The following is a 12500-nucleotide window of genomic DNA, read 5'->3' as shown; positions in this document are numbered from 1 at the left end:
TACAGATGTCTACTGACAGACTACTGACAGACTACTGACAGTGTACAGACATACAGACCACTGACAGTCTACAGACATACAGACCACTGACATTCCACAGACAGACTACTGACAGATTAGCAGATTGATGTGTTTATTGACAGGGAGCCCAAACACTAAAGGGAAATCTGCACTCCGCACAGTTTTGTCAACCGCACTGCAAAGTGTAGTGTTTCAATTTAAAAGTAAAAGTTATAGTGGTTACCTAATTTTTTCTACTTTTACATATTTATATTTCTGCAGAATGGAATTTCCCTTTCCCGTCTTACCTGTATGGTGCAATGGGTTATGGGTAATAACCTGTATGATGCAATGGGTTATGGGTAATAACCTGTATGATGCAATGGGTTATGGGCAATAACCTGTATGGTGCAATGGGTTATGGGTAATAACCTATATGATGCAATGGGTTATGGGTATAACCTGTATGATGCAATGGGTTATGGGTAATAACCTATATGATGCAATGGGTTATGGGTAATAACCTATATGATGCAATGGGTTATGGGTAATAACCTGTATGGATGCAATGGGTTATGGGTAATAACCTGTATGATGCAATGGGTTATGGGCAATAACCTGTATGGTGCAATGGGTTATGGGTAATAACCTATATGATGCAATGGGTTATGGGCAATAACCTGTATGATGCAATGGGTTATGGGTATAACCTGTATGATGCAATGGGTTATGGGTAATAACCTGTATGATGCAATGGGTTATGGGTAATAACCAGTATGGATGCAATGGGTTATGGGTAATAACCTGTATGGATGCAATGGGTTATGGGTAATAACCTGTATGATTGCAATGGGTTATGGGTAATAACCTGTATGATGCAATGGGTTATGGGTAATAACCAGTATGGATGCAATGGGTTATGGGTAATAACCTGTATGATGCAATGGGTTATGGGTAATAACCTGCATGATGCAATGGGTTATGGGTAATAATCTGTATGGATGCAATGGGTTATGTATTTTGGGTTCTACATGGAACCCAAAAGTTCTAACTACAACCGAAAATGGTTCAACCTGGACCCAAAAGGGGTTATTTTATGGGCACAGTCGAAGTACCCTTTTGGAACCCTTATTTCTAAGAGTGTGGGTAATTACCTGCATGGTGCAGTGGGTTATGGATAATTACCTGTATGGTGCAGTGGGTTATGGGTAATTACCTGTATGGTGCAGTGGGTTATGGATAATTACCTGTATGGTGCAGTGGGTTATGGGTAATTACCTGTATGGTGCAGTGGGTTATGGGTAATTACCTGTATGGTGCAGTGGGTTATGGGTAATTACCTGTATGGTGCAGTGGGTTATGGGTAATTACCTGTATGGTGCAGTGGGTTATGGGTAATTACCTGTATGGTGCAGTGGGTTATGGGTAATTACCTGTATGGTGCAGTGGGTTATGGGTAATTACCTGTATGGTGCAGTGGGTTATGGGTAATTACCTGTATGGTGCAGTGGGTTATGGGTAATTACCTGTATGGTGCAGTGGGTTATGGGTAATTACCTGTATGGTGCAGTGGGTTATGGGTAATTACCTGTATGGTGCAGTGGGTTATGGGTAATTACCTGTATGGTGCAGTGGGTTATGGGTAATTACCTGCATGGTGCAGTGGGTTATGGGTAATTACCTGTATGGTGCAGTGGGTTATGGGTAATTACCTGCATGGTGCAGTGGGTTATGGGTAATTACCTGTATGGTGCAGTGGGTTATGGGTAATTACCTGTATGGTGCAGTGGGTTATGGGTAATTACCTGTATGGTGCAGTGGGTTATGGGTAATTACCTGTATGGTGCAGTGGGTTATGGGTAATTACCTGCATGGTGCAGTGGGTTATGGGTAATTACCTGTATGGTGCAGTGGGTTATGGGTAATTACCTGTATGGTGCAGTGGGTTATGGGTAATTACCTGTATGGTGCAGTGGGTTATGGGTAATTACCTGTATGGTGCAGTGGGTTATGGGTAATTACCTGTATGGTGCAGTGGGTTATGGGTAATTACCTGCATGGTGCAGTGGGTTATGGGTAATTACCTGTATGGTGCAGTGGGTTATGGGTAAGTACCTGTATGGTGCAGTGGGTTATGGGTAATTACCTGTATGGTGCAGTGGGTTATAGGATAGACTCCTCCAAAGCCAGGTTCCCAGGAGAGGAGCAGGCTAGAGTTGGTGACGTCAACAGCCCTGACTCTCTGGGGCTGGGATGGCAGGACTGTGATGGTCCCAGAGCCTGATGTCGCCACTCCTTTACGGTTGTGCGCCTCACAGGAGAAAGTACTGGTTCTGTTCAGACCTTGAGGAGAAAACAGAAAAACACACCTCAAATTAGGGGGCGGGAGGGGGGTTGATAGAAGCAGCACAGTTGTGCATTTCATATTGTTTAGTTGTACTTTAACTGGGATCAGAGAGTTGGGACTGGTGCTCCTCTCTTCAACAGCTTGGTTACAGAAGAAGGGAGCGACAGAATGAGGTACTTTGCTTGGGAGAAACCAACCAGGCAACACATAGGCGTGAAAAGGGAACTGTAGACGTCATTCAAACCCAGAACCCCGACTCAACAGAATCTAGTGTCTGAGCTGTGGTCGGACCAGGGGAAGGTCAGGCTTAGTTCAGGTTAGGATTAAGTTAAGAGTTTGGCATCAAGATTACTTGTGATCTGGGTGTAGATGCTGATAGAGAACACAGAGGGTAGATGGGTGTAGATGCTGATAGAGAACACAGAGGGTAGATGAGTGTAGATGCTGATAGAGGACACAGAGGGTAGATGGGTGTAGATGCTGATAGAGAACACAGAGGGTAGATGAGTGTAGATGCTGATAGAGGACACAGAGGGTAGATGGGTGTAGATGCTGATAGAGAACACAGAGGGTAGATGGGTGTAAATGCTGATAGAGAACACAGAGGGTAGATGGGTGTAGATGCTGATAGAGAACACAGAGGGTAGATGGGTGTAAATGCTGATAGAGAACACAGAGGGTAGATGGGTGTAGATGCTGATAGAGAACACAGAGGGTAGATGGGTGTAAATGCTGATAGAGAACACAGAGGGTAGATGGGTGTAGATGCTGATAGAGAACACAGAGGGTAGATGGGTGTAAATGCTGATAGAGAACACAGAGGGTAGATGGGTGTAGATGCTGATAGAGAACACAGAGGGTAGATGGGTGTAGATGCTGATAGAGGACACAGAGGGTAGATGGGTGTAGATGCTGATAGAGGACACAGAGGGTAGATGGGTGTAGATGCTGATAGAGAACACAGAGGGTAGATGGGTGTGGATGCTGATAGAGGACACAGAGGGTAGATGGGTGTAGATGCTGATAGAGAACACAGAGGGTAGATGGGTGTAGATGCTGATAGAGGACACAGAGGGTAGATGGGTGTAAATGCTGATAGAGAACACAGAGGGTAGATGGGTGTAGATGCTGATAGAGAACACAGAGGGTAGATGGGTGTAAATGCTGATAGAGAACACAGAGGGTAGATGGGTGTAGATGCTGATAGAGAACACAGAGGGTAGATGGGTGTAAATGCTGATAGAGAACACAGAGGGTAGATGGGTGTAAATGCTGATAGAGAACACAGAGGGTAGATGGGTGTAGATGCTGATAGAGAACACAGAGGGTAGATGGGTGTAGATGCTGATAGAGAACACAGAGGGTAGATGGGTGTAAATGCTGATAGAGAACACAGAGGGTAGATGGGTGTAGATGCTGATAGAGAACACAGAGGGTAGATGGGTGTAGATGCTGATAGAGAACACAGAGGGTAGATGGGTGTAGATGCTGATAGAGAACACAGAGGGTAGATGGGTGTAGATGCTGATAGAGGACACAGAGGGTAGATGGGTGTAGATGCTGATAGAGAACACAGAGGGTAGATGGGTGTAGATGCTGATAGAGAACACAGAGGGTAGATGGGTGTAGATGCTGATAGAGAACACAGAGGGTAGATGGGTGTAGATGCTGATAGAGAACACAGAGGGTAGATGGGTGTACATGCTGATAGAGAACACATAGGGTAGATGGGTGTAGATGCTGATAGAGAACACAGAGGGTAGATGGGTGTAGATGCTGATAGAGAACACAGAGGGTAGATGGGTGTAGATGCTGATAGAGAACACAGAGGGTAGATGGGTGTAGATGCTGATAGAGAACACAGAGGGTAGATGGGTGTAGATGCTGATAGAGAACACAGAGGGTAGATGGGTGTAGATGCTGATAGAGAACACAGAGGGTAGATGGGTGTAGATGCTGATAGAGAACACAGAGGGTAGATGGGTGTAGATGCTGATAGAGAACACAGAGGGTAGATGGGTGTAGATGCTGATAGAGAACACAGAGGGTAGATGGGTGTAGATGCTGATAGAGAACACAGAGGGTAGATGGGTGTAGATGCTGATAGAGAACACAGAGGGTAGATGGGTGTAGATGCTGATAGAGAACACAGAGGGTAGATGGGTGTAGATGCTGATAGAGGACACAGAGGGTAGATGGGTGTAGATGCTGATAGAGAACACAGAGGGTAGATGGGTGTAGATGCTGATAGAGAACACAGAGGGTAGATGGGTGTAGATGCTGATAGAGAACACAGAGGGTAGATGGGTGTAGATGCTGATAGAGGACACAGAGGGTAGATGGGTGTAGATGCTGATAGAGAACACAGAGGGTAGATGGGTGTAGATGCTGATAGAGAACACAGAGGGTAGATGGGTGTAGATGCTGATGGAGACAACAGAGGGTAGATGGGTGTAGATGCTGATAGAGAACACAGAGGGTAGATGGGTGTAGATGCTGATAGAGAACACAGAGGGTAGATGGGTGTAGATGCTGATAGAGAACACAGAGGGTAGATGGGTGTGGATGCTGATAGAGAACACAGAGGGTAGATGGGTGTAGATGCTGATAGAGAACACAGAGGGTAGATGGGTGTAAATGCTGATAGAGAACACAGAGGGTAGATGGGTGTAAATGCTGATAGAGGACACAGAGGGTAGATGGGTGTAGATGCTGATAGAGGACACAGAGGGTAGATGGGTGTAGATGCTGATAGAGAACACAGAGGGTAGATGGGTGTAGATGCTGATAGAGAACACAGAGGGTAGATGGGTGTAGATGCTGATAGAGAACACAGAGGGTAGATGGGTGTAGATGCTGATAGAGAACACAGAGGGTAGATGGGTGTAGATGCTGATAGAGAACACAGAGGGTAGATGGGTGTAGATGCTGATAGAGGACACAGAGGGTAGATGGGTGTAGATGCTGATAGAGAACACAGAGGGTAGATGGGTGTAAATGCTGATAGAGAACACAGAGGGTAGATGGGTGTAGATGCTGATAGAGAACACAGAGGGTAGATGGGTGTAGATGCTGATAGAGAACACAGAGGGTAGATGGGTGTAGATGCTGATAGAGAACACAGAGGGTAGATGGGTGTAAATGCTGATAGAGGACACAGAGGGTAGATGGGTGTAGATGCTGATAGAGAACACAGAGGGTAGATGGGTGTAGATGCTGATAGAGAACACAGAGGGTAGATGGGTGTAGATGCTGATAGAGAACACAGAGGGTAGATGGGTGTAGATGCTGATAGAGAACACAGAGGGTAGATGGGTGTAGATGCTGATAGAGAACACAGAGGGTAGATGGGTGTAGATGCTGATAGAGAACACAGAGGGTAGATGGGTGTAGATGCTGATAGAGAACACAGAGGGTAGATGGGTGTAGATGCTGATAGAGAACACAGAGGGTAGATGGGTGTAGATGCTGATAGAGAACACAGAGGGTAGATGGGTGTAGATGCTGATAGAGAACACAGAGGGTAGATGGGTGTGGATGCTGATAGAGAACACAGAGGGTAGATGGGTGTAGATGCTGATAGAGAACACAGAGGGTAGATGGGTGTAGATGCTGATAGAGAACACAGAGGTAGATGGGTGTAGATGCTGATAGAGAACACAGAGGGTAGATGGGTGTAGATGCTGATAGAGAACACAGAGGGTAGATGGGTGTAGATGCTGATAGAGAACACAGAGGGTAGATGGGTGTAGATGCTGATAGAGAACACAGAGGGTAGATGGGTGTAGATGCTGATAGAGAACACAGAGGGTAGATGGGTGTGGATGCTGATAGAGAACACAGAGGGTAGATGGGTGTAGATGCTGATAGAGAACACAGAGGGTAGATGGGTGTAAATGCTGATAGAGAACACAGAGGGTAGATGGGTGTAGATGCTGATAGAGAACACAGAGGGTAGATGGGTGTAGATGCTGATAGAGAACACAGAGGGTAGATGGGTGTAGATGCTGATAGAGAACACAGAGGGTAGATGGGTGTAGATGCTGATAGAGAACACAGAGGGTAGATGGGTGTAGATGCTGATAGAGAACACAGAGGGTAGATGGGTGTAGATGCTGATAGAGAACACAGAGGGTAGATGGGTGTAGACCAATACATGAAATGACTGGCACATGTTTTCTGTCTGTGTGTGTGCCAGCATTTATTGCCCCTTCAATTGACCCCCCCCCCGTGTGTGTGTGTGTGTGTGTGTGATGTTTGTGGATGTGTACCTGCGTGTGTAGATGTGTGTGGGTGTGTTAATGGCGTGTGTTGTTGATCTGAGAGCCAGTGTATCTGGGTGAGATCAGATGGGACCAGCAGGCTGGGGGGTTTAGGGATCTGGGTGAGATCAGATGGGACCAGCAGAATGGGGGGTTTAGGGATCTGGGTGAGATCAGATGGGACCAGCAGGCTGGGGGGTTTAGGGATCTGGGTGAGATCAGATGGGACCAGCAGGCTGGGGGTTTAGGGATCTGGGTGAGATCAGATGGGACCAGCAGGCTGGGGGTTAGGGATCTGGGTGAGATCAGATGGGACCAGCAGGCTGGGGGTTAGTGATCTGGGTGAGATCAGATGGGACCAGCAGGCTGGGGGTTTAGGGATCTGGGTGAGATCAGATGGGACCCACAGGCTGGGGGTTAGGGATCTGGGTGAGATCAGATGGGACCAGCAGGCTGGGGGTTTTGGGGGAGAGGAAGCATGCTGAGGAGTGTAAATCAGCGATAGAGAGAGCTCAGCGTAGAACCACGCCTGGTTCTCATTGAAGGGGCCCCTCTAGAGGGGCAAACATGCTGAGCGCTGACACACACACACACTCTCTCACACTCACACATGCATGTTGACACACACACACTCTCATACTCACACACACGCGTTGACACACACACACGACACGCTGACACATGCTGACATTCAGTAGTGAATGAGTCCTCTCAGATAGTGACTCATTGGGTACTCAAAAGCGAACACACACACACTGGGGGGTAACTGAAGGGGCAAAACATGCTGACACACAGACACACACACAGACTGAAAACATGTACCAGTCATTTCATTTAATGGTGCACTAAAACACACTACCACAACTAAAACACACTACCACAACTAAAACACACTACCACAACTACAACACACTACCACAACTACAACACACTACCACAACTACAACATACTACCACAACTACAACACACTACCACAACTACAACACACTACCACAACTACAACACACTACCACAACTACAACACACTACCACAACTAAAACACACTAAAACACACTACCACAACTACAACACACTACCACAACTACAACACACTAAAACACACTAACACACTACCACACACTACCACAACTACAACACACTACCACAACTACAACACACTAAAACACACTAACACACTACCACACACTACCACAACTACAACACACTACCACATACTACCACAACTACAACACACTACCACAACTACAACACACTACCACAACTACAACACACTAAAACACACTACCACAACTACAACACACTACCACAACTACAACACACTACCACAACTACCACAACTACAACACACTACCACAACTACAACACACTACCACAACTACAACACACTACCACAACTACCACAACTACAACACACTACCACAACTACAACACACTAAAACACACTACCACAACTACAACACACTACCACAACTACAACACACTACCACAACTACAACATACTACCACAACTACAACACACTACCACAACTACAACACACTACCACAACACACTACCACAACTACAACACACTACCACACACTACCACAACTACAACACACTACCACAACTACAACACACTACCACAACTACAACACACTACCACAACTAAAACACACTACCACAACTACAACACACTACCACAACTACAACACACTAAAACACACTACCACAACTACAACACACTACCACAACTACAACACACTACCACAACTACAACACACTACCACAACTACAACATACTACCACAACTACAACACACTACCACAACTACAACACACTACCACAACACACTACCACAACTACAACACACTACCACAACTACAACACACTACCACAACTACAACATACTACCACAACTACAACACACTACCACAACTACAACACACTACCACAACACACTACCACAACTACAACACACTACCACAACTACAACACACTACCACAACTACAACACACTACCACAACTACAACACACTACCACAACTACAACACACTACCACAACTACCACAACTACAACACACTACCACAACTACAACACACTAAAACACACTACCACAACTACAACACACTACCACAACTACAACACACTACCACAACTACAACATACTACCACAACTAAAACACACTAAAACACACTACCACAACTACAACACACTACCACAACTACAACACACTACCACAACTACAACACACTACCACAACTACCACAACTACAACACACTACCACAACTACAACACACTACAACAACTACAACACACTAAAACACACTACCACAACTACAACACACTACCACAACTACAACACACTACCACAACTACAACACACTACCACAACTACAACACACTACCACAACTACAACACACTACCACAACTACAACACACTAAAACACACTACCACAACTACAACACACTACCACAACTACAACACACTACCACAACTACAACACACTAAAACACACTACCACAACTACAACACACTACCACAACTACAACAACTAAAACACACTACCACAACTACAACACACTAAAACACACTAACACACTAAAACACACTACCACAACTACAACACACTACCACAACTACAACACACTACCACAACTACAACACACTACCACAACTACAACACACTACCACAACTACAACACACTACCACAACTAAAACACACTACCACAACTAAAACACACTACCACAACTACAACACACTACCACAACTACAACACACTACCACAACTACAACACACTACCACAACTACAACACACTACCACAACTACAACACACTACCACAACTACAACACACTACCACAACTACAACACACTACCACAACTACAACACACTACCACAACTACAACACACTACCACAACTACAACACACTACCACAACTACAACACACTACCACAACACACTACCACAACTAAAACACATTAAAACACACTACCACAACTACAACACACTACCACAACTACAACACATTAAAACACACTACCACAACTACAACACACTACCACAACTACAACACATTAAAACACACTACCACAACTACAAGACACTACCACAACTAAAACACACTAAAACACACTACCACAACTACAACACACTAAAACACACTACCACAACTACAACACACTACCACAACTACAACACACTACAACACACTAAAACACACTACCACAACTACAACACACTACCACAACTACAACACACTACCACAACTACAACAACTAAAACACACTACCACAACTACAACACACTACCACAACTACAACACACTACCACAACTACAACACACTACCACAACTACAACACACTACCACAACTACAACACACTACCACAACTACAACACACTACCACAACTACAACACACTACCACAACTACCACACACTACCACAACTAAAACTATGTTCCTAATTTCCTAAGTTGTTCCTATGTTCCTAAGTTGTTCCTAATTTCCTAAGTTGTTCCTAAGTTGTTCCTAAGTTGTTCCTAATTTCCTAAGTTGTTCCTATGTTCCTAAGTTGTTCCTATGTTCCTAAGTTGTTCCTATGTTCCTAAGTTGTTCCTATGTTCCTAAGTTGTTCCTATGTTCCTAAGTTGTTCAAATGTTCCTAAGTTGTTCCTAAGTCGTTCCCATGTTCCTAAGTTGTTCCTATGATAACTAAGCCACACAGTGTGTTGTGTTGTCCGGAGAGGACCATGCCTTCATTGTTGTGGTCCGTGTAACGCCAGAAAGATGACAGGGGTGAGAGCTATGAGAGAGGGAGGGAGCGGAGGGAGGGAGGGAGGGAGGGAGGAGGGAGTGAAGGAACGTGGGGAGGGAGGGAGGGAGGGAGGGAGCGAAGGAGCGAAGGAGCGAAGGAACGTGAGGAGGGATGGTGGAGGAGGGAGGGAGGAGGAGGAGGGAGCGAGCGAAGGAACGTGAGGAGGGAGGGAGGAGGAGGGAGGGAGGGAGGAGGAGGAGGGGAGAGGATGGAGGGCTGACCACTGACTGTGTGGGTGAATGAACAGAACATCACGCGGTTGCAACACACCAACCCCTTCTCTTTCTCTCTTTCCTTCCCCAATATCTCAGATTCCCTTTGGTCAGCACATCTCAACCCCTGACAGCAGCCTTCTCTCTCTTCCTCTCAGAGCTGCTGTTCATCCGTAGGCCCGGTATCCGTGACTGGAGACCCGACTCATAAGTTCAATATGAGTCACGTTCAAGGTATATTAGTGGCCCATCGACTTCAGACTCGCGCCGCTATTACAACAGTCTATTTGATGTCAGAACATCGACGTGAGCTTGAGAACCGTAAATGATTCGTGAATAGGAAATATCATGGTGTTTTTCCATGACAACTTTAAACAAGCTATTTTAGATTGACCCAAAGTAGATATTTTCAAATACATGCAACTTAAAAAATAATAATAATTGTTATATCACAACATGTTGATTATTTGGACGTTAGAGCAACCTTGAGGGAGTCCTATTTGAGTCAGAAAACGATACTCTTACAGTATGATAGGTTAGCTATGCAAAACCTTGCAGAGAGCATATCCGACTGACAATGTCTTAGAAAAAAAATATATATATAAACTATTGAAACCAAGACTTAAATACAATTGATATTGGCACAAGATGGAGGGATTGACGGAACTTAACTAAAAAGATTACAGTTAATGAAAACAGTGTAAAGTAACCTATAGGATGTATTATACAAGAAACAATATTCACAAATTCTACAGCACAACGGCAGAGTCTCGTCTAAAGTGTAAAACTACTGATGACTTAATAATTCAGGCCTTCTGGGAAATGTTATGACGTCCAAACGTTGCGGACAGAGTTAGGAAGACTGCTGTCAGAAGTATTACAATGTAAAGTTACTTTTAATTTGTCTGTCTGCATATTTTAAGATATGGTGTATGAGGTTGCAGTGAGATACCTAATGGGATGGACGATACTTTTCTATCAATCTTTTTTTTTTTTTATATAAAAAAAAATGGAAATCAACCAATCCTCAATCATTAACGTGATGGAAAGGTCAAATTCTTTATTATCTAAAAATATAAAGTGCGTAGAGAAACAAAATGGTTCAAATCAAATCAAATCAAATGTTATTGGTCACATGGTCAGCAGATAGACATGGTCAGCAGATACACATGGTCAGCAGATGCACATGGTCAGCAGATGCACATGGTCAGCAGATACACATGGTCAGCAGATGCACATGGTCAGCAGATGCACATGGTCAGCAGATACACATGGTCAGCAGATGCACATGGTCAGCAGATACACATGGTCAGCAGATACACATGGTCAGCAGATGCACATGGTCAGCAGATGCACATGGTCAGCAGATACACATGGTCAGCAGATGCACATGGTCAGCAGATGCACATGGTCAGCAGATGCACATGGTCAGCAGATGCACATGGTCAGCAGATACACATGGTCAGCAGATACACATGGTCAGCAGATGTTAATGCGTGCAACGAAATGCTTGTGCTTCTAGTTTGAGGCCATGTGGTGTAAAGTGGTGCTGGTGCTGGAGGTGAGGGCTAGTGGGTCTGGACAGGGGTGGTGCTGGTGCTGGAGGTGGAGGTGAGGGCTAGTGGGTCTGGACAGAGGGGATGCTGGTGCTGGAGGTGAGGGCTAGTGGGTCTGGACAGGGGTGGTGCTGGTGCTGGAGGTGAGGGCTAGTGGGTCTGGACAGGGGTGATGCTGGTGCTGGAGGTGAGGGCTAGTGGATCTGGACAGGGGTGGTGCTGGTGCTGGAGGTGAGGGCTGTGGGTCTGGACAGGGGTGATGCTGGCGCTGGAGGTGAGGGCTAGTGGGTCTGGACAGGGGTGATGCTGGTGCTGGA

The 12500-nt window shown here is 45.3% G+C and overlaps 1 protein-coding gene across 1 annotated transcript in view; it reads right to left on the bottom strand.

The window, feature by feature from the left end:
- LOC112242427 (tyrosine-protein kinase receptor UFO-like) overlaps positions 1-12500 on the bottom strand; it is a 53492-nt gene that overhangs the window by 25733 nt on the left and 15259 nt on the right. The window contains exon 5 of the mRNA XM_042297734.1: positions 2147-2343. Coding sequence (XP_042153668.1) covers positions 2147-2343 — 197 coding nt within the window. The remainder of the gene's footprint in view (positions 1-2146; positions 2344-12500) is intronic.

Source organism: Oncorhynchus tshawytscha, linkage group LG14 (genome assembly GCF_018296145.1).
Source record: "Oncorhynchus tshawytscha isolate Ot180627B linkage group LG14, Otsh_v2.0, whole genome shotgun sequence".
Lineage (NCBI taxonomy): Eukaryota > Metazoa > Chordata > Actinopteri > Salmoniformes > Salmonidae > Oncorhynchus > Oncorhynchus tshawytscha.
The sequence above is the reverse complement of the archived record's forward strand: the minus strand, read 5'-3'. Positions and strand labels throughout refer to the sequence as shown.